Source organism: Nicotiana tabacum, chromosome 24 (genome assembly GCF_000715075.1).
Source record: "Nicotiana tabacum cultivar K326 chromosome 24, ASM71507v2, whole genome shotgun sequence".
Classification (NCBI taxonomy): Eukaryota; Viridiplantae; Streptophyta; class Magnoliopsida; order Solanales; family Solanaceae; genus Nicotiana; species Nicotiana tabacum.
Genome location: NC_134103.1, coordinates 40,180,616 through 40,207,130, shown reverse-complemented (window position 1 = coordinate 40,207,130; position 26,515 = coordinate 40,180,616). Strand labels below are relative to the sequence as shown.

The following is a 26,515-nucleotide window of genomic DNA, read 5'->3' as shown; positions in this document are numbered from 1 at the left end:
AGATGGCAGAGTCTCGTGCTGATAACGTGTTATAAAATAAAGACTGTAAAGTAAAGACAAGTATAGAGAGAAACTGATATATTATTCAAACTTCAAACTTATGTACATAATGAACTGAAAATTCCTCTATTTATAGAAGAAAGGAAGCTGCTGTGTAAGCTGCTTGTAAGTTGCTACTGCAAGCTGCTGTGTAAGCTTCTTGTAAGCTGCTACTGCAAGCTGTTGTGTAAGCTACTTGTAAGTTGCTTGTAAGCTGCTACTGTACCAGATATAGATAATCTTCGACCGGGGTAATGTTTATCCATAATTGAGTACCAAAATGATAAGCTTCTTCAGGTGGCTTATTTCCAATAGAGTACCAAATAGATAAATATATTTACGGCGGAGTGGATAAACTTGTTGAAAAAACTTATTTACAACGGAGTACTAAATGAACATCCATAATATAATATATTTATAACAATCTTACGAATTAATAAGTAAAGAGCATAAATCTCTTATCTTTTCATTTTCTTCCCGGGGGGAGAGAGAGAGAGGGGTAGAGACACGAAATCACAGTTAAAACTTTGCACTCTTTCGTCTTCTCCAATCTCCACTGCTCTGGTAAAATCCGCTTCCTCAAGCATCTATTTTGTCTACGTATTTGTGTTTTTCATCTCGAAGCTTCAATTATAGTTGCGATCATCTTTCTTAGGGTTTTTTGTTTTTTTAATATACTCTCTGTTTCGAACTTTGAGACTGTGAAACCTTCCGATCGTGAACTTCTGATTTTTCGATTTTGCTTGTTACAATAATTATGTTGCTCCACCCGCTAAAAGTAATAGGCTTAACACTAGTAATTAGTGTTGGCCCATCTCCAAGGAGTGCTTATCTTGACGTCTTTCTAAATGGACTGCAACTTCTGAAAGTTGAATAATTCTCGGGGTAGCCTTACAGGTATCTTCTGTTCCTACTAATCCTAGCTCAAGCGCCCAAAAAAGAAAAAAAAAATCGGAGTTATTGTGGGTATGAGCAGTGGTGTACCTAAGATTTTTCTCTAAGCAGCATTCGACATTTAAGGAAGTGACAAGTGAACAAATCACTTGTTACTCTATGCTCCAACAAACCATCGAGGAATAAAGCGAGGCAATTGACCATACAATTTTCTTTGAAAAAAAATTGTGATTGCGAGGTAGAAATTGACATTTTGAAGATATGATCTCTTTATTGCATCATGGTCATTAGGATGATATTTTCGAATTGCTAATCTTTTCCCAAATTCAGCTTTTTAGGAATTTAAGTCAACTCCTTCGCTTTGTCGACATTGTTCCAACTCATTGATCTTCTTCCATGTTAGGATGAATTTTGAGAGGTTGAACCTGGATTCGGAAGCTTGGAAGATGCTTTAGAAAAATATCTCTCCATTGAAATTTAAGTTGAATGACTAATTAAGATATCAACTTAGAAAAATCTTAAATAATTTTCATATAGTTCAACCCACAAAGGAAAATGTGAAAATATGGTCTTTGGGCATAGTTCAACCCAAAAATTGTTCATGAGGAAAGAATTGCCTAAGTCCATATAAGAAGACAACCAGTTCATTCCCCAACTAATGTGGGACTCTAACCTACTCCACCCCTCGCACACCCACACCTGCCAACTAGAACATGGCAATGTAACATGGGGGCCTAGGGACGGACTTGGCTCTGATATCATTATATCATGTGAAGAAATGGCCCTTGAGCCTAACTCAAGCCTAGATGCTAGCTCATAGGGGAGGATTGCCCAAGTCTATGTAATGAGATAACCAGTCCATTCCCCACCCAATGTCGGACTCTAACCCACTCTAATAGAGAACAATGGATGTCTTCAAAACATTCCAACTAGAAAGAAGGAAAAAAAAAACTCTCACAATGGAAATGGCAGGAAGTAGCACACTTAGTCCCAAAAACTGCAAAGTTGAAGAGGAGAATGATTTGGTTTTTCAAAGTTAACCCAGTTTGATTTTTTTTTTCAAATATTAGTTTTGCGGACGAAAGGGGCTCTTGGTCCATTTTTTTAGTTGTTTAACTCTTGCTATGAGGTCAGCATTTCAAGCCTCGCTGACATCTCTTTTATGCAGTTAAACAAAAGGCTCAAAAAGTTAAAACACGTCATACACCAAGGATTGAACACTCGACCTCTCTAAGAGGATAGATGGTCTTCACCCGCAAGCCAAGGGGAGGGTGATGACAAGTGGTGTCATTTTATTCTATTTGTACTGTATTTTCTTTTTTGCATGTTATTTACACATATATTTGCATCCGCCCTGGGTGTGAGTGTAGGTGTACCAATTGCTTTGCTGATGGTTGGCAACTTATTTTGCATCCATAGAAGAAGAAAACAGGAGTAGCTTGCCCAGTCAAAGACATGGATTCCTTTATCTATTAATGGTGGCACTCCACAGTCCACACATACCATGGGAAGCAAGCATTCAAGGGGGACAACGTCCATAAGTGCTGCTTCAACCTCGAGTCATCGCATTCCTATTGAAAATTATCGAGTTCCTTTTGCAGCTTTGCAGGAAGCAACTAACGACTTTGATGAGAGTTTAGTCATCGGAAAAGGTGGCTTTGGCAATGTTTACAGGGGTGTTTTATGTGATGGCACAAAGGTGGCCCTGAAAAGGCTTGATTCTGCATCCCGACAAGGTCTTGCAGAGTTCCGAACAGAAATTGAGATGCTCTCTCAGTTCCGCCATCCACATCTGGTTTCATTGATTGGATATTGTGATGAAAACAACGAGATGATTCTAGTTTTTGAGTACATGGAGAATGGGAATCTCAAAAGTCATTTGTATGGGTCAGATCTACCCAGTATGGGCTGGGAGCAGAGGCTGGAGATATGCATCGGGGCAGCCAGAGGTCTGCACTACCTTCATACTAGCTATGCCAATGCAGTTATACATCGCGATGTCAAGTCCGCAAACATATTGCTTGATGAGAACTTTGTGGCAAAAGTTACTGATTTTGGAATATCCAAGACAGGGCTTGAGCTTGATCAAACCCATTTCAGCACAAGGGTGGTTGGAACTCTTGGCTACATTGATCCTGAATATTATAGAAGCGGACGGCTTTCAGAAAAATCTGATGTTTACTCTTTCGGTGTTGTTTTATTAGAAGTTCTTTGTGCTAGGCCTACAGTAGTCGGCTTAACTGAATGGGCAATGAAGAAGAAGGGACAACTGGAACAAATCATAGATCCCAATCTTGTGGGCAAAATAAGACCAGATTCTCTCAGCAAGTTTGGAGAAACAGCAAAGAAATGCATAGCTATTTATGGTGAAGATAGGCCATCTATGGGTGATGTGCTGTGGAGTCTAGAGTGTGCACTTCATCTCCAAGAGTCTGTCATTCATGATAATCCTGAAGAAAACAGTACCATCCCTATTGGCGAGCTCTCTCCGCAAGTCAATGATTTCAGTCATTTTGATGCCAGTGCTTCTGCTTCTCATATCTGGATGATCTCATCAAATTCGGATGATCTCTCTGATGATGAGTAGGGTTTTCTCGTAATTGGTTATGTCCTATGGTAGATAACTAAGTGAAAACGGTACATACTGTCCTTAGGTGTTTGTTAATTCCACTTTTGTTCATGGATCATCATCATATGAAGATTGATTTTTTTGTTTCCATAACAGTTTATTCTACGAAATTCTGTGGACCCACTTTTCATTTTATTGGGTGTGTCCGGTTGTTTCACAGGTTGTATATGGTTTCTAAGAAGTTCTTCTTACTATATGAAATCGTTCCATTAATACCATGTCACTGAAAAGTCTTTTAAAAACATGGAACAATTTTGAGCCTCTGGGAAGACCTGATAACATAATTCTTTGATACTTATGTTCCCTCGCAACCTTGAGAAAACAAAAACATGGTAATCCATTTTCTTCTTGGAAGTTGGCATTGCATACCTCTTCTGAGATGTTTTATGTGTTTGAGATACTGAGTGATAATGCAGAATTAGTGGCTGCGAAATAAAGTAAATCGTAACATCAAATCTTTTCATTAATGGGCAATAGGGATGGCCAGGTTAGGTTGGTAATATGGTTGATTTATTTTGATACTTCTCTTTCAATTACACTGTAAATACAATTTCCCATTCTCATGAAATGTTTCTCTTAACAAGTTATAGGTTTAAGACAATGAAGTTGCATCCTTTTGGTCAGTCTTTTGAGTTGTCGTAGCAGTGTTTTTTTCTCAGCCATTGTCATATGGTCACATGTTTACAACGTTTGACATTCTTATCATGAGCAAGGACGTTTGTTTGTTTGTTTGTTTGTCAAGGATCCATTAATATGGGAATTTGTTTTTTTTTGCAAGTGTCAGTACTCCAGTTATCCTACAAACCTGCAACATTATGATTATTCTTCGTCATCAATATGAAAGAGGTGGAGCACTTAAAATAGAAGCCAAATATGAATTTAGGTCCTAATTGACAGAGAAGTTACTTCAATTCTAGATGGACAAGAGGTGGAGCATATGATGAAGGAGAAACTACAGCATCTCGAGCAGGTAGCTTCTAGATGTCATACATGATTACGAGGTGGCTGGTGTTAAACAATTGGCTGAAAAGTCAGCTGATTCTTCTATGATTTAGACACTGATTCTGCAGTTTGTGAGTTGCAAACTCAAGCTCAAAGCACCTGTCCCTCTGCAAATAACTCACCAGGTTCTGGACATATCCCTCTATCAGTAGTTAAGCCTAAAACCATCTAAGGATATTCCACCATAACATCGAAGCTATGAGGAGATTCTCGACATCTTCGCCCGAGCCCTTATACATAAATTCTCAGCCCTCAAGATCATCCCCTTGCTACTAACCTAGTGAAAAAGCGCACCTTCCCAGTACTTTAGGGATCCAAATAAAAGGCAACCTCCTCCCTCACAAAAGGCAACAGAGAACACTCCATTATCCACCTCCATACATTGTGGCTATCCTGTGGTGTGCTTTGTTTATGGAAAAAATCAATTAGGCTTTGGAACTCTGCCGCCACCTCCCAGTTACTCCTAAACCTCAACTCCAAAACACTTGTCAATCTTGTAATCAATCAACTGTCATCTCCTTCTGTATGTGTTTGGGAAACTAAAATATAGGATTAAGACATATGTGGAGTTGGATTATGATCGCCCAAGCCTGTGTGTCTCGCAACAACAAGAGCAGCTTCATTCTTAAACCAAGACGGCATAATTAGAATCACAACAAAAAACTTAGGTGATCACTGATTTGTCACACTTGTTTCTTTTTATTCTCTGCTAGTTTGAGAAAAATCTATTTTTTTAACAATGAAACAATAAGCTCTATATATATAATACATATTCTACTCCTACTACATATGGGACTAGGACTATTCACACATAACTATCTAACAACTAGAACATCCAAAACTGAATGACAAGCAGAAACGGATTTTAGTGAACTTCAGCGTTCTGGTAATGATTTGGCATAATTTTCAAGCCAAAAGCAGATACTTCCAAGGATCTTCATGAATCAAAAAAGGAAAAAGCTCAGTGAAATGACTAATGGTTAAACCGGAATCAACAATTACAGAAGAAGATTATACAGAGATGATTCAGAATGAGCAAAAATCAACACCTCCATTCTTCAAAATAGCACTCTGTATATTTTCTAATTGTGCAGTCTACTCTCTGATTTCTCTCCTGGTAATGTCTATCTACTTATGTAACAATAATAAACTGCCCAAGGATTTGTTAAACACTTCACTATTACAATGATAAAAGCAACTTGTTGCAAACGAAACATCATCTTCCAGAGTGTGCAAAGAGGAACAAGAGGCAAGAAGATACTTGAGATGCACAGATTCACTCTATCACAGATTTATGTTATGTCTCAGTTTGAGGCCACTGAAGCAATGCCTTGGGACATGGATGGTCTTAATCCCGGAACCTCTTGTATGCACATAGGTCTGACATGTACCACTCTTAGTGTTAGTTTATAGATATGTATAGTATAGTCTTGTCCCACATTGGAAGAGTAGTAATATCTCCTTGTAGTGTATAACTATAAATATGGACCTCTTGTATTGTATTTATCATCCAATATCAATAACATATTTTCTCCCGTGCCTTCTCACATGGTATCAGAGTATTAGTGAGAAAAGATCGTTGTGCGTCATTCCAGCGTTAACCGGGAAGAAAGAACTTAGTCATCTTCCGGTGACCTAAGGCTTGTCTAAGTGAAAGTCACTTTCTGTCGGTGTTGTGCTAAAATCAACACCACCACGAGGTAGATCACCCTCCGACTACCAACCCCTGAAATTTTATCCGGCAGAAAAGCCGCCACGCTCCTCCACGCGCCGGCAACAACTTTTCCGACGAGGGTTCCAGCCACTTTTCCGACCATTTTTTCGCGAAACTTCTTCAGGACAGTGTGCTCTCCTCAAAATTCCGAGCCTACCCATCTAATTCAAATCAAATTCCGGCCACTTTTATATTTTTCCGGCCTGAACAGTGACCTTTCTGGCCATTTTTTGAAAATATTTCTTCAGGACAGCTTGCTCGCAAAGGAATTCCGAATCTATCCATCCTGGTTACAACAAATTCCGACAACTTTGGAATTTTCCGGTGAGCTACAGTGTTTCCGGCGTGAACAGTGTTTCCGGCACAGAATAGTGTTCTGTTTTCCTGCTGTAAATAGTGTTTTTCAAGCTATTTCTTCAGTTTTCTCACAGGAGTTACTTATTTTCACTATTTCAAGTTAACCTTACTACTACAAATTGTAGCGACATGGGAACCGATGCTTTGAATAGTCGGATGGTTTCTTTAGCAGAGTATATTGAGTTCCTTCAATATAAAGCATGTAAGCAGACATCTTCTGAGATAGCTTCTGTTGTTCAAACAGGTAATAGCGTGACTTGTTTCTCCCAATCTTCATCCTCTGAGTCTTGGGTCATTGATTCAGGTGCATCAGATCATATTTCTGGTAACAAATCTCTTTTCACTACTATTTCGTATTCTTAATCTCTCCCAAAAGTCACAATGGCCAATGGATCTCAAACCATGGCAACTGCAATAGGTCAAGCAAGCCCACTTCCTCCATTACCTTTAGATTCAGTCCTTTATGTTTCCAATAGTCCTTTTAATCTCATAATTGTTAGTCGCTTAGCCAAATCACTTAAATGCGCTATTTTATTTCTTGATGACCATGTTTTTATACAGGAACGCAGTACGGGGCGGATCATTGGTACCGGGCGTGAATCAAACGGACTTTATTACCTTATCCTTGCTAAATCACATGGACTCACATCTTGTCTTCCTTCTACAACTTGTCCTGTTACTGATTCACCATATTTATTACATAACGGTTGGGACATCCCAGTTTGTCAAAACTTCAGAAAATGGTATCTGGTTTATCTCACTTATCAGCTCTAGAGTGTGAGTCATGTCAGCTCGGTAAGCATACCCGCTCCCATTTCCCTCGGCATCTTGATAATCCTGCAGAGTCACCTTTTACTTTAGTCCATTCAGATGTTTGGGGTCCTAGTCGGATCAGTTCCACCTTAGGATTCCGCTACTTTGTCAGTTTCATTGATGATTATTCCAGGTGCACTTGGATATTTTTGATAAAAAATCGATCTGAGCTGTTTTCTATTTTCCAGACCTTCCACGCTGAAATTCAAAATCAATTTGGGGTTTCTATTCGCACATTTCGTAGTGATAATGCCCGAGAGTATTTTTCTTCCCCATTTCAGCAGTTTATGAAATCTCATGGGATTATTCATCAAACATCTTGTCCGTACACATCTCAACAAAATGGGGTAGCTGAAAGAAAGAATAGACATCTTATTGAAACTGCTCGTACCCTACTCATACAATCTCATGCTTCGTTGCGTTTTTTGGGGGATGCCGTTCTTACATCTTGCTATCTTATTAATCGTATGCCATCTTCAGCTATCCAGAACCAGGTTCCATTCTCTGTCATGTTTCCCCACTTACCTTTGTTCTCTCTTTCACCCCGTATCTTTGGAAGCACTTGTTTTGTCCATAACCTTACTCCAGGAACAGATAAGTTAGCTCCTCGTGCTCATAAGTGCGTATTTCTGGGTTTCTCGAGAACACAAAAGGGGTATCAATGCTACTCTCCTGACCTCCGGCGGTACCTTATGTCCGCTGATGTTACCTTCTTTGAAACTCAATCATACTTCACAGGTTCAGGTCATCACTTAGATATTTCTGAGGTACTACCAGTTTCATCTTTTGGAGATTCAGTCACTCCAGCTCCACCACCTACAGCTCCAGTTATAGCTCCACCACCTATAGCTCCAGTTGTAGCTCCTATAGCTCCAGTTCCACCACCTACAGCTCCGGTTGTAGCTCCACCACCTATAGCTCCAGTTCCTCCACATAATCCAGTTCAACCTTCTGCAGCTCCACCACTCTTGACTTATCATCGTCGTCCACATCCAGCATCAGGCCCAGGTGATTCACGCCCCGCGTCAGATTCTGCACCTACTGCGGACTTGTCTCCTCTTAGTCAACCAATTGCACTCCGCAAAGGTGTACGATCCACACTTAATCATAATCCCCACTATGTCGGTTTAAGTTATCATCGTCTGTCGTCACCACATTATGTTTTTATATCTTCTTTGTCCACTGTTTCTATCCCTAAGTCTACAGGTGAAGTACTATCTCATCCAGGATGGCGACATGCTATGATTGACGAGATGTCTGTTTTACATGCGAGTGACACTTGGGAGCTTGTTCCTCTTCCTGCAGGTAAGTCTACTGTTGGTTGTCGTTGGGTTTATACAGTCAAAGTCGGCCCGGATGGCCAGGTTGATCGGCTTAAGGCTCGTCTTGTTGCAAAAGGATATACTCAGATTTTTGGGCTTGATTATAGTGATATTTTCTCTCCCGTGGCTAAAGTAGCATCTGTTCGTCTTTTTTTGTCCATGGCTGTTGTACGTCATTGGCCTCTTTATCAGTTAGACATTAAGAATGCTTTTCTCCACGGTGATCTTGAGGAAGAAGTTTATATGGAGCAACCACCTGGTTTTGTTGCTCAGGGGGAGTTTAATGGTTGTGTGTGCAGATTGCGCAGGTCACTATATGGTTTGAAACAGTCCCCTCGAGCTTGGTTTGGTAAGTTCAGCACAATTATTCAGGAGTTCGGCATGACTCGTAGTGAGGCTGATCACTCTGTGTTTTATCGGCATTCTGCTCCTAATCTGTGTATTTATCTAGTGGTTTATGTTGATGATATTGTTATTACTGGTAATGATCAGGATGGTATTACTAATCTGAAGGAACATCTCTTTCAGCACTTCCAGACTAAGGATCTGGGCAGATTAAAGTATTTTTTAGGTATTGAGGTCGCTCAGTCTAGCTCAGGTATTGTTATTTCACAGCGGAAGTATGCCTTAGACATTCTTGAGGAGACTGGAATGATGGGTTGCAGACCTATTGACTCTCCTATGGATCTGAATGCTAAGCTTCTGCCTGGACAGGGGAGCCTCTTAGAGACCCTACGAGATACAGGAGATTGGTTGGCAAATTGAATTACCTCACAGTGACTAGACCTGACATTTCTTTTCCGGTGAGTGTTGTAAGTCAGTTTATGGATTCTCCCTGTGATAGTCACTGGGATGCAGTTGTTCGCATTCTTCGGTATATAAAGTCAGCTCCAAGCAAAGGATTACTATTCGAGGATCGAGGCCACGAGCAGATTGTTGGGTACACAGATGTTGATTGGGCAGGATCATCTTTTGATAGACGTTCTACGTCTGGATATTGTGTTCTAGTAGGAGGTAATTTGGTCTCGTGGAAGAGCAAGAAACAGAATGTAGTTGCTCGATCTAGCGCCGAAGCCGAATATCGGGCCATGGCTATGGCGACGTGTGAGTTAGTTTGGGTCAAGCAGTTGCTCAAGGAGTTAAAGTTCGGAGAAATCAGCAAGATGGAACTAGTGTGTGATAACCAAGCTGCTCTTCATATTGCGTCAAATCCGGTGTTCCATGAGAGGACTAAACACATTGAGATCGACTGTCACTTTGTCAGAGAAAAAATACTTTCAGGAGATATTGTTACAAAGTTTGTAAAGTCGAATGATCAACTAGCAGATATTTTCACTAAGTCTCTTACTGGTTCTCGTATTAGTTACATGTGTAACAAGCTCGGTACATATGATGTGTATGCACCGGCTTGAGGGAGAGTGTTAGTTTATAGATATGTATAGTGTAGTCTTGTCCCACATTGGAAAATGAGTAATATCTCCTTGTAGCGTATAGCTATAAATAGGGACCTCTTGTATTGTATTTATCATCCAATATCAATAACATATTTTCTCCCGTGCCTTCTCACACTTAGAATCTCATTTTTTTTACATTGATACTGTGGTAGTTGTACAACATAAGATTTGGATCAAACAATTCTGGCGCCATATCCTCTATGAAGGAAAAATATGGAAAAAATAACCATTGACTGAGATAACTAATTAACCTAACTGGTTGTTATTTAGTGAGCATACGTTTTGTAGCTATAATATAAATGTGAAAGAAGAGAATCACTAACAAAGTCCTCACGATGATAGTGCTCATGTGACTCTTGTCTTCTTGGAAGGATCTATCCAACCCAAAGTCAGCAATTTTAACTCTGAGACTAGTAGAAGCCAACAAGATATTGCTGGCTTTTATATCTCTACGAATAATCCGCGTCTTAATGTATCATTGACTTGCCACTACATGGTGCTCAGTATACTTGGTCCAGGGGAGAGAATCACATACAAGCATCAAGGATAGACAGATTTATGATTTCAACATAATGGAATGACAGCTTCAAAATTGTTAAGCAGATGGCCTTACCAAAGGTTATTTCTGATCACAGACCTATTTTGCTCGAGTGGTGACTGGGAGGCAACACCCTCATACTTCAAGTTTGAAAACATGTGGCTTCAGGCTGAGGGGTTTCTTGACAAAGTGAAGGCTTGGTGGAAGAGTTATATAATTAATGGTAGTCCAGATTTCATACTTGTTAAGCTAAAGAATCTCAAAAAGGACATCACACTGGAACAAGGAGGTCTTTGGCAAGCTAGAGGCCAGAAAGAACAAAATCTTAGACGAGCATTTCTCTCTTGAACAAATTGCTGAACGTAGAACACTTTCCACAGCAGAGAAATCACACATGTTAGCTCTACAACAGGAGTATCAGCAACTGATAAAGGCTGAGGAGATCTCATGGAGGCAAAAATCCAGGTGTTTGTGGTTGAAGAAAGGGGACAGGAACACAAAATATTTTCAAAAGATGGCTAACTCTCATAGGAGTAACAACTATATTGACAAACTCAAAGTAGGACCAGAGATTATTGAGGACAAAGACTCTATCAAAAGGGAAATTCTGGATTTTTATAAGAAACTATACACTGAACAGGAGAGCTGGAGACCTTGTGCTGAATTTGAAGGTCTAGCAAGCATTTCAGAAGAGGAGAAAACAGATCTTGAGCTGGCATTTCAAGAGGAAGAGGTCCTAGCATTAATTAAGTCATGTGCTCCAGATAAGGCCTCTAGTCCTGATGGCTACACTATGGCATTCTTCTGGAAGGCTTGGGAGTTCATTAAAAATGATGTAATGAATGCACTTGATCACTTCCATCAACACTGCTACATGGTAAGATACACAAATGCTTCTTTCATAACTCTAACCCCAAAGAAAAAGGGATCAATTGAACTAAAGGATTTTAGACCAATTAGTTTAATTGGCGGTGTATAAAAGATTGCAGCCAAATTCTGGCAGAGAGGCTAAAAAGAGTCATGGGGAAGCTGGTTTCTAACCATCAGAATGCTTTCATAAAAAATAGGCAGATTACTGATGCAGCCTTAATTGCAAATGAAGTCATAGATTGGAGGATGAAAAGTGGGGAACCAGGCATCCTATGCAAACTAGATATAGAGAAGGCATTTGATCAACTCAATTGGTCATACCTCATTACTATGCTAAAGAAGATGGGATTTGGAGACACGTGGATTAGATGGATCAAATTCAGCATCACAACAGTTAAATACTCGGTGCTGATTAATAGGAGTCCAGTGGGCTTCTTCTCCCCTCAGAAAGGCCTAAGGCAAGGTGATCCATTATCACCCTTTCTCTTCATTCTAGCCATGAAAGGTCTTAGCAGAATGTTAGATAAAACCAAGGAACTACAATGGATCAATGGTTTTGATGTTGGCAACATGACAGCAAACACAGTTAATGTCTCGCACCTTTTGTATGCTGATGATACTTTAATATTTTGAGTGGTTGAATCAAGACAAATGTTTTACCTTAATATTACCCTACTAATCTTTGAAGCTTTATCTGGACTTCATATCAACATGATCAAGAGTGTTATATACCCCGTCAATGAGGTTCCAAATCTGGCAGAGTTGGCAGAAATTTTGTGCTGCAACACTGGCTCCTTCCCAACAACATATCTGGGACTTCCATTGGGTGCTAAGTTTAGAGCTAGATTCAGTTGGGGCAATGTGATTGAAAAATTTGAGAAAAGACTAGCCTCCTGGCAGATGCAGTACCTCTCGATGGGTGGTAGACTTACTTTGATTAACAGCACTTTAGACAGCATTCCAACATATACTATGTCATTATTCCCTATGCCTAGCAAGGTACTGAGACAGTTTGACAAAATCAGGAGGAACTTTTTGTGGGAAGGGAATAGTAAGGAACACAAATTCCAACTTGTTAAATGGTCTAAATGCACAATGCCTAAGATACAAGGTGGACTGGGCATTAAAAATTTGGCTACACATAACAAAAGTTTACTAATGAAGTGGTTATGGAGATACTCTCAGGAAAACCAAGCACTTTGGAAAGAGGCAGTCACAGCCTAAGTTGCTCTGACACGGCAATTTAGGTGCCGCACCCGTGTCGACACGACACTAGTATGGGTGTGGGTATGGGATCCGTACCGGATCTGGTCAAACAATTTTGGGTACTTTGACCACGACGGACGGAAAAATTCGAGACGAGATACAATTTGATTCCCAAAATCAGAATCAAAACTAAGGTAAATTTGAATAAAATAATATACCTTATCTAGAAAATCAATCATTTATTTATCTACAACTTGAAAATAAAAAGGAAATCCACACTTTAGAAGCTATACGTAAGTAATCCACAAAATTTCTCATAATTTAGAAATATTTCTATTTTTTTTGAATTATTTTTAGCCGGATCCCCCCACCCATATCCGTACTAGGATCCGTATCCCCGAATCTTAGAATTTACATCTCGAAGGATCCAACCTCTAGATTCGCATCCATGTCGGACACCCGCACCCGTATCCGAGCAACTTAGGTCACACCTAAGCATGAAGCCCAAAGCCATTGGTGTACAAAAATCTCCCGAGCCTCACATGGAGTTGGACCTTGGAAATACATTAGCAGACTTTGGGATGAATTCTATCAGAATGCCTACTTTTTTACAGGAAGTGGGACGCTCATCAAATTCTGGAAAGATAAATGGCAAGGGAATTGTCTTCTAAAAGATGACTTTCCAAACCTCTATCACATCTTTTGTGATCCTTACTCATCCATTGCTCAATACAGGGAAAACAACAGTTGGAACATTCTTCTTAGAAGGTATATACAAGACTAGGAGTATGAGGAGCTGCTAAATCTACTGTCAAGGGTAGAGAATAATGGAATCAATGTTCATGCAGTGGACAAGCTAAAGTGGGACAAGTCCAAGGAAGGTCTCTATTCTGTGAAGGCTGGATATACATCTTTGACAGCACAAAATGAAATGGCAGAAAGCTGGCCATGGAAGCTTATTTGGAGAACAAGAGCTCCTTTAAAAGTCAACTGCTTTTGTTGGACTGCACTACAAGATGCATGCCTCACTCAGGATAATCTAAGGAAAAGAAGCTTCCAGATTGCAAATAGATGCTACATGTGTCAGAACAATGAAGAAACCAACAGCCATTTGTTTCTACACTGTCCAGTAGCTGCAGATGTGTGGAACATGTTTCTCTCACTTTTTGGACTCAACTGGGTCATGCCTCAGAGTACCAAGGAAGCCTTTAGAAACTGGAACACATGGAAAGTCGATAAAACCATCAAACAAATCTGGAGAATGATCCCTGCTAGTATTTTTTGGTGTTTATGGACAGAAAGAAATAGGAAATGCTTTGATGGTGTATCAACTCCAATTCACTCTATTAAGGCTAGGCGCTTAATGTTTCTTTTTAGTTGGCACAAATTGTCTCCTGTAGACACCCCTGATAGCTTTCTGAACTTTGTCAGTACCTTGGTCTTAAATTAGCATTTCTTGTATTAGAGTTGACTTAGTTCTTTTTGCCGTATTATCTTTTGTACTACAGCATCTTCTTGATGCCATCAATAAACAAATTACTTCATCAAAAAAAGACCAAACCTTCTGCAATCCCTATATTGATGTCAAATCATTTCACCCAGTTTCAGTGCTTTACCTTTGCTGGGTCTTCCAAAATCAACATACACAATAAGTTCTACCAATTTCATGCAAAAAAAAAAATTAATAATGTGACAAAGTCACTTCAGTAGTTGTGCAAAACACAATTTAATTGTAGAACGAAGTCTGCTACTCACCAAAGATGAAGCTATCAAGACTCTGGTTTGAAGGAACTAATAAAAGAAGGCTTTCTTGACTGTTCATTATATAAGACTGCATGCACCCAACAGGACCACAAAGGATGAATAAATGAACAGGAGTATAAATACAAATGAGTTGTATAAGAACATATGATAAAACAGCAGTGACATCTGCCAAGGATGCCGTAGAACTGTATCTGAAGTCAGAAATGCATTTATTCTTTTCAAAGTCGCATTAAAATAACAGTCCAGCAATTCCTTACATTTGAATATAAAACTTGCACCACCGTTATACACCCTCATCTTACGAATGTCAAGTTTAATTTCATCCACCAGATAACCAGCTCATTAAGCTAACTATAACTATTTCCAGTTAACCAGCTCATTAATAACTAATATAACAGTCGTTATCTACGCTACCTTAACCAAGATGTGACTAACAGTCAGCTTGTATTGGTTTGTCACAAAAAAGTATGTGCTTTTCTGATTGCTTGTTCCACTTCGAGAGGGGGATTCTGACTTATTGTCTTATTTTACCACATTCTGATGCGGCAAGAAATCTGAATCAAGCATAGATTGTCTTCCCTCTCTATCATTCAGTGAAACAATTGTACCATATGGATTCACAGATAGTTCCATGATAATGTTTTATATAGAAGATTTTATTTTCCTGTCCAGTTTATTCAAAATGTTCTTGCAGTGTTCATATTCAAGATGATGAGGAAAGATGAAGAAGAATAACATTAAAGAAAAAAATAGTCATAGAAAAAGAAATCATCTTTACCTGTCCTGATTCTTCTTCTTTGCAAGAATTCAACATAATAACTCCACTTGTTCTAGAAATAAGACAAAACGCCTCTTGCTGAAGTAGAATCTTTTGCTTTAGTTGCTGTTACTGCTGAAACAAAAGAGTTCTGCTGTTTCAAACTAGAAACTTAAGATTTTTGAAAAAGCATAAAATTCCTGCAGAACTCTATTCTAGAACCACAGTAATTCTAAATACGACTTCTAGTGCATGTGTTCAACTACTTAAGCTTCTCCTTCAGCCACTTGTGGTGTGAATAAGATTTTTTTTTTATAAGGTAAATTGTATTAATCAAAAGGGAGAGAACTCCCGTGTATACGAAGTATACCCAAGACGTAGAGAATTTACATCAGAACATGATTCTCTACAAAAGACGCCCAATCTTCTATACAAGTAGGGGCTAAATGAGTGCACCCAAAAGCGATCAAAGATAAAAGACTATTCTTAAGATGTGAAAAAGGAGACTCAATCTCCTCAAAAGCTCTCCTATTTCTCTCCCCCCATACTACCCACATGAGAGCTAACGGGGCGAATTTCCACGCCTTTTGCTTTCTTCTTCTACGAAAACCGCCCCAACTATATAACATTTTCTTTACAGTGCTTGGCATCACCCATTGAACACCAAAAAGATTCAGGATTGACCTCCACAATGCAGAGGACACAGGGCAATGCAACATAAGGTGATCAACGTCTTCCTCAGAGCTTTTACACATATAGCACCAACTAACAAGTGTAATTCCCCTCTTTCGGAGATTTTCAGCAGTTAAGATCACTCCCCTTGCCGCTAGCCATGCAAAAAAGCACACCTTCGTGGGCGCCCTAGGAATCCAGATCGAGGAGTATGGAAAATTGGTCTCCTCTCTCACCAACATACTCTGGTAAAAGGACTTTACGGTGAACAAACCATCGCCACGCAAGCCCCATCTCCAAGAGTCACAGGATGGCTGGAGCATGTCTTGCCCGTATAGCAGTGCCAACAAGACTTGAAGCTCCGCAATCTCCCAATCTTGCATGTTCCTCCTGAATGAGAGGTCCCATACTACCCCCTTCATGCTCCTTGCGAATCTGTTGGACCATCAGTTTTGTGGTGTGAATAAGATATAACTGTCCCCTAAACATACTTTCAGTTAACACAAGAGTTGAGCTGACAAAAACCAAAGCCTGCCATTCATCAGTTTTATAGCAAAAATTTCAAAAACACTTCATAGAAACATAGACATCGCTTTCACTTAAAAGGAAACATAATAAGTTAGCCTAGGGATAACATATTATCATTTGACAACTGTACTAGGACAATTGAATCAAAACGTGAATTAGAAGTTACAGGAACCATTGATCTACTTTTGATCTCAAATAAGCCCAAGAAAAAGTTAAGATTGCATCAGAAGTTATGAGTTCGGTTTCTTAATTATTTGATACGTGTATTAAGTAATACTAGAACTAAGCATAATACCAGCAAAACAAATATGTTCTGGCGTAAAAGAAAAATGAATAAGTGTAAAACGTACTAAGATGAACACGGCAAGAACATACCAGATATGAGTCAAGGAGATGATCTTTTAGCCCAATCTGGAGGCTGTATGGTAACTGTGAATGAATCATTTGCCATATCTTCACGTTGTGTTGTTTGAATTTCTTGGGCTGAATTGGCAACAGACCAGTTGCACCAGTTTACCTCAATGCTTTTTAGAGATACAGCATCATCAAAATGAGAAGGGATTTTCTCAAGATGCTTACATTTCGTTAAAACCAAATGTTCAAGCTTAGGAAAAGCATCATAAGAGACAGACCATTGTGCAACTTTGAGGTTATCCAGTTTTAAGTATTTGAGTTCAGGGAAGTTTGAATCTTTCACTTCCCAATGATCCCCTTCAAAGGCTCTGAGACATAACTTAAGAATCACCAAGTTGGGCAGTTCTGCAATGGTCAAAATTTGGGTCCAAGGTAGACGAAACTTCGATAAAGTCAATTCCCTTAGTTGCGAGGGGAAATTGAACTTGTGAGGAAGTTTAGCTGGATAGCTGTTGGAAACCAGCTTGAGGGACTCAAGGTGACTTAGAAACTCTAATCTGGGAAAACGAACACACCTACCCATCACTTTCCTTGAATAACCAAATGTCCCTGAATATATGCAACTCAACTTTCTCAGTTTTGGCATCTTCCTCAAAATCTTCTCTGCACCTTCACCATAAGAGAGACGTGGAGTAGAAAAGGTTTCCAAATTAGCTAATTGAGAGTGAGAAAGGGATTCATCCATGTTCTCATGCAAACCAAATGAAACCCGATGGCTTACATGTATATGCCTCAATTTCACCATCTTCAGAAGTGAACAAGGTAAAATCATCTCGCCCCCCAATCCTCTAACCACAAAAGTCTCAAGATTCCCAAGCTTAGCTATAGATGAAGGAATTGAATTTGCATCAGTTTGAGCAGCGAAGTACCTCATCTGAATTAGATATTGTATTTCACTGGGAAAAGTGCCACCAATGTTGAAAGATTCTAAATCCAACACTTTAACAAGTTTGAAACTGTCAAAGATGAAGGAGATATCACGCGGCCATAACAAGTTATCCAGATCAATTGCATTGAATAGTAAAGAGCGGATATTTGAGCGAGATGGCCGCCACAAATCAATTTCATCTTGGTAAGAGTGAACGAACAATCGGTATTCCTCCAGCTGTTCAGGGAACACATCCTCTCCACTGAGCCAGATAAAAGACATGAAAATTAGAGTTGGGATAAACATAATACAATTATATTAGTATAGTTCTTTTTACCTATTGATCTGGAGAAGGAAATTCTCTTGTTTGGCCTTTTCCATGCAGAATTTATGCAACAAATCATGAATGCGGCACGTTTTCACCTTGGCATTGGGTCTCTTCTCCATGCCCATTACTAGATTTCTACGAATAAGATCTTCCAAGAAACCTTGTGCGGCATCTTCCTGTCCTTTTTCCTTGTTTGCTTGTACAAACCCTTCGGCTTCCCACAACCGAGTCAATTTTGAGACATGAATATCCTTGCCCTGCAAAAACCCTCCAAAATAGAGAAAACAAGGCTTAAGATTGTGTGGTAAATTCTTGTAACTGAATCCAATTATAGACATGCTCTCTTCTAAGCTGCCAATGCTCTGGGAACCTAGACTTTCTTCTACTACTTTCCACAAATCTAGTTTCTTCTTTTTCTGTTTCAGAACACCAGCTACTAACACCACTGAGAGAGGCAACCCTCTACAACGCCTTGCTATCCGAGATCCCACATCTGCAAGTTCAGGTGGACAGGTCTCCCCTTGAAATACCTCTTTCTGTAACAATGTCCAACTCTCATCATCTCTGAACAAACGAAGATGATGGGGATCACTTTCACATTTAACATAATTGGCAATGTCACTCAGCCGGGTTGTTAGAATAATTCTACTCCCATTCCGAACATCTCTGAAGCACATATGTAAATTGTCCCACACTTTGTTGTCCCACACATCATCAATGAGAATCAAGAATCTCTTAGTCAACAAAAATCGGCGTAGCTCATCAGCTAATTCACCGTCTTCTTTTTCATTGCGGTCAGCAGGCTCAAGAACATCATTCAAGATGGTCAGCAACAACTCCCTCCATGAATATATTTGAGTCACAAGACATTGAGCATGGACATCAAAGTGAGAGGTGACTGTTGGATCATTGTAAATCTTCTTCGCTAGTGTAGTCTTGCCCAATCCTGGCATGCCAACGATTGAGATGACATCTAGTTGAGGTGATCGTCCAAGTAGCTGCTCCTTTAATTCGTCCATTGTATCCTGGAAACCCTCCATTTCTTCGTTTGTTCTTTGAGTATTATCTGAAAACGACAGTGCAAGATTAGTGGAGGTCTTTGCAACTTCATGCACTGTCACTTCAATCTTCTTTCTTTCATAAGTCTCCCTAACAACTTTATTTAGAATCTTAATATTCTCAACAACTTCAGAAATCCAAAGAACTTTGTACCAGAGTGGATGAGAATAGGCCAAGCACGAGTCAATGACATACTCAGCCTTGTATGCCATTACAGTAACACTTGTTATAAGACCACAAACTTCATCATGCTCATCATAGTTTTCTGAAAAATGATCAATCAATGATGTTAGATACAGTAAGCAATCCTTGACTGATCCAATCTGATGATTTAAGTCGACAGCCAAATCAAGCTTAGAACATAAAAGCTCCTCCAATTTGCCCAAAAAGCAATTGAGAAATCCTGGTCCATTTGTCTTGGGGAAGCTATTACTTGAAGAATCTGGAACTTTCAGACAAATCGTCTTTACCTCTGCCTCAACAAACTTAATCAACTGCTTGACATCAGAGAGATATAATGTGTAATACCAAGCAGGAATATACCCCTTGATGGAGAAGAAACAAATGTAGTTTTTATCTTGAACACGTTTAGCAAGATCTTTGAGTTCAAGATGCATATTGCGGTACTGTACAATATCTACAAGTAAAGATCCCATGTCCAATAGTTTGTCTTTAACTACTGAGATTTGATTCTGCAGAAAAGAGATTGAACCAGTATCATAGTCCAGCACCTTGTCCTGTTGGGTTAACAGAAGATTGATAAAGCCTTCTCCATCTGTCTTACGCATCTCATAGGGTGATGCATCCACAACTTGATTGCATGCATTTCTGACCTCCTCTACCTTGACAGACTCAATCACCCCTAGAAAATCAGATGATGAAAGTTCCATATTCTCACTGCTGCTTCCATCCATGAAACTTCCGTTAAAAGAAACAGCATCATAGTTCGGCACCTTGTCCTGGTGGTTTAATAAGAAATTAATAAGGCCTTCTCCATCTGTCATGGTTAAAGGTGATACATCCAGAACTTGAAAGCATACTTTTCTGAACTCTACCTTGACAGACTCAATCTCTTGTAGAGAATCAGATAACAAAGGCCTCATTTTGTCAGTGCTGCCTCCGTCCTTGAAAATTTCATAACAAGAATCACTGAGTATCGCTAACCTTTTCACAGTCACTTCAGCATGCATTAAGATATGATCCAATTTGTTAAGTTCTGTGTGTTGCCTGAGAAGATCCATGAGAATAGATCTAATGAAAATAAGCTCTTCACGAGCACTCTCAATCAGATCCAGAACTTGATATTCCAAAGTGTCTTTGTGCTTTGGTATATCCATCAAGCTTCCCTCAGACTTGATAAGCCAGAAAGCCACAGTCAAAAATTGAAGAACAAGATTGAGCTCCCTACAGTTGTTGCTATTCATAAAATCCTCATAAGATAAACACATAGCAGATTGCGCCTCAATTGCGATGGTTCTAAATCCCGTTGAGAGATTATTTTGCTTCCTACATTCAATGTGAGGAACTAGAGGTTCAATAAGATATGTTACCAGGAGCAATAACCCACCATAGAACTTTTTGACCTCATCTGCAATAGTAAACGTCAAATTGGTTTCATCCTTCAGTAGCAGATTTTCGAGAATATATTCATGAAACCCCATCAAAACCTCATCCATCATGGGCCTATGTGAGGATGATGTATTGGAGGATTTTAGCATGCTGAAATAGGAATCAATGACCTCAAAGTTCATAGGAAGAAAGTTCAGTAGACTTATCGTGGGATGGTCTAATGTTGATGATGCAGAAATGCTGGGATACATCTGTCTGATCGCTGCCTTAATAAACTTGAATTTAAGAAGCAACTGAAAATGCAAGCAATTAATCATTTCCCTGACCAAGTCTTCTTGCTCCGTATCATTAGAAAAGGAGTCTTCTTGATGCGTATCATTAGAAAAAGAGTCTTCTCGCTCCAAGTCATGACAAAGAGAATCACAGACTGACCATGCTTGGCTAATCGCAGATTGAATAGAGGTCAAAATAACAGTTATCTTAGTCTTCTCTTTACACTGCTTTAATGCATCCAACAAATAATTTCTAAAGAATATCAGCTCACTCCAAACATAGTCAATCAAAGATTTCATAGGACCTATTGTGATGGTGGCTTGACGGGTTAGTAGCCGAATCAGATCGACCTCCACCTTGACATAATTAAACTTCAGTTGCAAATGAAAAAGCACAGGGTCTATTTCAGTAGTCTTGTGCATTTCCTCATCATAGGAGGAGTAGATAGTATTTGCTGCCTCAATGGCCAGAGCTTCCATATTTAATCGAAGAGAAATCACTTCTTCACGTGGAAGGGGATAAGATTCTATGTCCCTGAGAGATTGAGAAAGGTAAGAAAGTCCTCTTTGGAGCCACTGAATTCGACCATCACATCTAAGTCTTAGATCCTCCCGAAGAGCACTAACAAAATCCAGCATATATTTGGCATTCAATATTGTAGTAGTCTCAGAGCTTGATGACTTTAACCCTATCAAGGCACTCAGATAAATCTGCCTCAATTCTGGGCTAAAGGGACGACTTACCCTTTCCAGCAATTTAGAGAACTCGCCGTCCATATTGCAGTTCGACCCCAAGAAACATAGGTATGCTGCAGTGTAAGCTACATCCTCAACATGGGTGAAGAGATCCTTCATACTCTCATGCTCAATGCACCGCTTTGCAATTAATGTGAAGAAGACTCGTAGATGTCTGAGCTTCTTGTCAAGCAAAGACGTAGCAGGCCCTACACTAATAAAGAACAGAGCACGATGAACAGAACCAAGTAAAGATTCAACAAATCCCACCATCTCCATAGTGATTCGACTAGATGATCTTGATGGCTTTGAAGCTCTGATTCGCTTAGCAATAGTCTCATGTTCAATTATTTTCAGCACCTCTGAAATCATTTGGCTAGTTGATCGTGATGCCTTTGAAGCTTTGAATTTCTCAGCAATGTTCCCCATTTTAATGGTAAGGTTGAAACGAGGAAAATGAGAACACATCTCAGAAAAGCCATCACGAGCTTCTAGAAATAGGGGCCTAAGTTGTCCAGATATCCCATTCTCAGGGTAGCACTTCTCCAGATTCGTGAGAAATACAGCTACATGCGTGAGGTGCTTTGTAGCATCCTCCAATTGATTAATGGTCGTTCTACCTAAATGCTGGCCCTTCACAAGGTTTATGGCACCTATCACATCGCGACACTCCTCGGCCATCTCCTTTCCACCTTTTCAGTTTCCTCTAATTGTTAATAAATCCTGCAAGTGATAAATTATTATCTTAAATCAGAGCTTGACACAGACATATTTCAGGCATTTTACTGATTCCATTACCCCCGAACCATCAAATAGTCCAGTATTTCTAGTTTCGCCAATCTCATTCTTTACAAGTGCATCAATGACCTAAATGTTGCAACCATACACCAAATAAAGATGGATACCATCGCAATAATCTGTTTTCCAATTTCCAAAGAGCTAATGAGGGATGAAACTTCCATTAGAATCTAAAAAATGGTCAAAGAAGTGTGTTGTCACAACCGTGAACTCTTTCTATAACTTTGAAATAGTATACGGTTTGGATTTTCAACCATGTGAAAGCGTTTACAAAGTTGCAAGACTCTAGTCGTAATTTGCAAACATGTATGCTGCTAGGTTTGATGTTGAATTCTATCATCACTGAACCTGTTGATTTGAACAGCTTTTCAGTTCAAAATTTGATGTTTCATTATGGTGTTTGAGACTTTAACATCACTATACATATGAAAAAGAACTAAGAAGACGAACAAACAAACAAAAAAAAAAAAAAAAAAAGAGGGACACCTTACTTTCGTATTGGTTGAAATCTAACTTCAAATAAACCCAAACGGCAAACACGTTAATACAGTGAACGAAGTCCTCAAACGCCAACCAGCTATTCCTGCAACTAACAAAGCATAAGAATTAAGTAAGCTAAGATCGTATTTTGCAAATGTTCATAAGAAGGAGAATCAGAGCACACCGTTTGGAGGAAGTGATGAAGAAAGTTGATCAGTTTAGTCTTTAGCCTAGTTTCTCAAGGATTGCATTCCTTTCAATGTGAGAGATAATAAAGTGAGCATCTACTAGTGGTTAGATCAAAATTCATACACTATCGCAGTATTAGGTACAGAGCAATGCCATTACTGCAGAAAATTGAACAATAAAATCTGCTTACTTTCGAATCGGTAGAAATTCAATACCTTTTTGTACAGTGATTGAAGTCCTCAAACAGAAACCAGTGGCCTGCAGCTAACAAAGCAAATGGATGGAAAGTCCTTTCAATTTCTTCTCTCTTTTTATTCTTTCAATAGCTCGACCTAATCTCTTATCCACTAACTAATTGTATATTTGTATTTGTATGTGAAAGAGAATAAAGAATGAAGTACCAATACCAATAAACAATGACCAAAAGGTTGACTGACTAATTGGTCTATTTTATCCTTCCTTCACTCTCTATGCATTTCAGTCCTAGCCATTTAATCACCCTGCATAAAGTGCCCCTTGGCTTATATATTAGGACAACTTAATAGTATACTGTGTATAATTCAAAGAAGAAGTAACCAACCACTTCTAAATTAAAAAAGCAAACTAACTCCAAAAAATCATTTGTCCTCGCTTCTGTATAATAAAGTTAGCACTACTTCTAAACTAAATAGTATGTGTTTTAAAAGTAAAACAAAATTAGAGTTGGATTGTAATCTACTATCTTAATTTCAAGATCAATATGCTCCTACAATCAGTGGTGGAACTAAAAATTTTAATAAAGAAATTCTAACAATTTACTTTTTGAATCACCTTTGCTACTAGACTAGAACCTCCATTATGTCAATCAGGGGATTCATATATATATATATATATATATATATATATATATATATATATATATATATATATATATATATATATATACTACAAAACATTATAAGAAATTATATTTGGAAATATAAATATTATATAAAGGGGATTCAATTAAACCTCATTCATTGAAGGCAGCTCCCTCGTCCTCAATCCCGTATGCAAAGTAGCCATACTCAAGAGCAGGTAATCTTCTTGTTGCAAAGCATTAATTTATTACTTGAGCCTATCTAAAGAGAATAAAAATTTACTTTGTAGCATGAGTCTACAAGAATCATTTTGTAGGGGTTTTAACAAATGGTACTTAATTTTTATTTTATTTGATCATAGTTATTAAGTTATTTTTTGTGATATAAAAAGATACTTAATTTTGCTTAAGTATCATAGAAAATCACTAAACTACCTTTTGAATAAAAGAATAACTCAAATTTTCCTAAGTATTATAAAAAGACACTAAACAGTTTTTTATGCAACAATTTTTTTTTTTTTTTTTTGGTTATAAAATTCATCCACCCAGGCTTTAATCATTTTCTGTGATAACAAGGGATTTGACATTGACACCTCATATATTAATATATATCAAAATGAACAAAAGTACAATAAAGGAAGATATAAACCTGACGTCAACAGTGCACACTAGTCAACAGGACCGGCTTTTGGGTGAAGCCACTGAAGCCTAAGCTTTAGGCCCCCAACTTTAGGGGGCCCACTTTTTACCCTATAACTTTAATTTAAATCAAGTATTTTTACTCTTATTAGATATCTTGGTAAAAAAGAAAAGAAAAAATATGTATGTTCCTTAAAATTGGGCCCCTAACATGTGAATGCATAATTTATGAAAAGAAAAGTGATAATGTCTTTTCCTCATTAAATATTATGTAAATCTTTTCACTTTCTTTTTTGGTTTTCACAATATTCAATTTTTTTTCATGTTTCTCAGTTTTTACCAAACGTTACTACTATTATATATTTCCTTTGTGTCTCCAAGAGATCCTATTGTTCTGCATTTTTCGTCTATCAAGTTAAAGCCTACGAGAAGTATATTATGAAAGCAACAAATATTTATTTTCACATCAAGTTAATGAATCAGGTTCTTCTATTCCAACTTTTTAGTATTAATTTTCATCTAACATGTTTTTCTTGATATTACAATACGTATGCATATATTATCCTTTTCGTATTTTTTTAAATATGTCAAATAGAAAGTATGATTCCGGTTATTCAAAACTTAAGGAAAAAAAGAAGTTGAATCATTGATATAATCCCAAAAAATAAGAGATGACAGTACTCTAGTTGATATACTCAATCAGATAAAAAGACGTGATTCTTTTTCAAATGCTTATATTGCTTATAGAATAATAATACTAGTTCTTGTAACAATTGCCTCTGGCCGCCCTCGACCACAAATTAGAAACTTGAAAGAAGTTTTTTAAAACTATGAGTGTGTTTGGTACGAAGGAAAATGTCTTCCATGAAAAATATTTTTATGAAAAATGAGAGGTTTTATTACTTATTTTTCCGTATTTGGTTAGTGAGTGAAAAAAATTTTCAAAAAATATTTTTTAGTATTTATTTAGAGAGTAGAAAATATTTTTTTTATGCTACTCTCTTCACCCACCCCCTTTTTTCCAAGTCCCTATGTTTCCTTGCTCCCCCTCCCCCTCCAAATAACCAACATTTTCAGGACTCTATTTTCTTCAAAAATTTAATTATTCTTCTAAAAATTCATACAAACTCAAAGGAACTAATGTGATGCTTTATTCTTTTACGCAAAAATAACGTTGAAATTTGTTCTCCATAACTAAAAATAAAAGTACTCTTTCTACAACATGAAAATAAAATACTCATTTTATTGAAATAAAAGAAAATACTTTTTCAACATCAAGAAAAGAAAATACTCATTTTGTTAAAATGAAAAAAAATACTTTTTTATATCATGAAAAAATACTTATTTGTAGAAATAAAAAAATATATATATCTATAACATGAAAAGAAAGTACTATTAATAATATTTTTATTTAGGGTGGGGGTGGGGTGGGGTGGGGGTGGGGCGGAGGTTGGGGTTGGATGGGTTGTGGGGGTGGGTTGGTGGGAATGGAGAATAGGGTGGAGAAAATTGATAAGGAGTTTTAGAAAAATGGTTTCCCTTCTCTTGATAGAGAAATATTTTCCTCCAATTCGAGTAAATGAGTTCATGAGAAAAATATTTTCCAACACATTTAAGCCAACCAAACATGAAAAAATTAGAAAATATTTTCCGAAAAATATTTTTCTTCATACCAAACACATCCCAAAATTGATAAAAATCTTACTTAAAATCAACCATGGCGCAAGAAATATTGAATGGATTAGCTATATTACTAATTGAAAAAAA

At 38.2% G+C, this 26,515-nt stretch overlaps 3 protein-coding genes across 11 annotated transcripts; 2 read left to right on the top strand and 1 right to left on the bottom strand.

Moving 5' to 3' along the window:
- Window positions 1-481: 481 nt before the first annotated feature.
- Window positions 482-3,695, top strand: LOC107764297 (receptor-like protein kinase HERK 1). Of its 3 annotated transcripts, none has more exons than XM_016582855.2 (2): window positions 482-603; window positions 2,304-3,695. In XM_016582855.2, exon 2 carries the CDS (start codon window positions 2,438-2,440, stop codon window positions 3,518-3,520), a length of 1,083 nt encoding a protein of 360 aa, XP_016438341.1. In that variant the 5' UTR covers window positions 482-603; window positions 2,304-2,437; the 3' UTR covers window positions 3,521-3,695. The 3 variants fall into 3 exon arrangements, with proteins under 3 accessions (XP_016438341.1, XP_016438342.1, XP_075103926.1); XM_016582856.2 differs by having other exon boundaries at window positions 484-603; window positions 2,353-3,695; XM_075247825.1 differs by having other exon boundaries at window positions 488-603; window positions 2,102-3,695.
- A 7,223-nt stretch (window positions 3,696-10,918) lies between these two features.
- Window positions 10,919-11,741, top strand: LOC142178115 (uncharacterized). Its single transcript, XM_075247446.1, has 2 exons — window positions 10,919-11,051; window positions 11,143-11,741. The coding sequence occupies exons 1-2, from the start codon at window positions 10,919-10,921 to the stop codon at window positions 11,739-11,741; spliced, it is 732 nt and encodes a 243-aa protein (XP_075103547.1).
- A 3,911-nt stretch (window positions 11,742-15,652) lies between these two features.
- On the bottom strand, window positions 15,653-24,032 carry LOC107794014 (uncharacterized). 7 transcript variants are annotated; one of them, XM_075247203.1, is made up of 6 exons: window positions 23,487-24,031; window positions 23,267-23,335; window positions 23,094-23,191; window positions 18,179-22,527; window positions 16,935-18,103; window positions 15,653-16,562 (listed from the first exon to the last, which is right to left on the bottom strand). In XM_075247203.1, exons 4-5 carry the CDS (start codon window positions 22,483-22,485, stop codon window positions 16,945-16,947), a joined length of 5,466 nt encoding a protein of 1,821 aa, XP_075103304.1. In that variant the 5' UTR covers window positions 22,486-22,527; window positions 23,094-23,191; window positions 23,267-23,335; window positions 23,487-24,031; the 3' UTR covers window positions 15,653-16,562; window positions 16,935-16,944. The 7 variants fall into 7 exon arrangements, with proteins under 7 accessions (XP_075103304.1, XP_075103305.1, XP_075103307.1 ...); XM_075247204.1 differs by having other exon boundaries at window positions 23,094-23,185; XM_075247206.1 differs by lacking the exon at window positions 23,267-23,335 and having other exon boundaries at window positions 15,653-16,545; window positions 23,487-24,032.
- Window positions 24,033-26,515: the final 2,483 nt, after the last annotated feature.

Bases quoted from the DNA above. Each gene is read 5' to 3' on its own strand.
- LOC107764297 (XM_016582855.2), top strand. From the start codon at position 2,438: ATGGGAAGCAAGCATTCAAGGGGGACAACGTCCATAAGTGCTGCTTCA.
- LOC107794014 (XM_075247206.1), bottom strand. From the start codon at position 22,485: ATGGCCGAGGAGTGTCGCGATGTGATAGGTGCCATAAACCTTGTGAAG. The intron at 18,104-18,178 runs GTAAAAAGAACT...TATCTGGCTCAG, and splicing joins TTCCTTCTCCAGATCAATAG to TGGAGAGGATGTGTTCCCTG.
- LOC142178115 (XM_075247446.1), top strand. From the start codon at position 10,919: ATGTGGCTTCAGGCTGAGGGGTTTCTTGACAAAGTGAAGGCTTGGTGG. The intron at 11,052-11,142 runs GTCTTTGGCAAG...CACTTTCCACAG, and splicing joins CATCACACTGGAACAAGGAG to CAGAGAAATCACACATGTTA.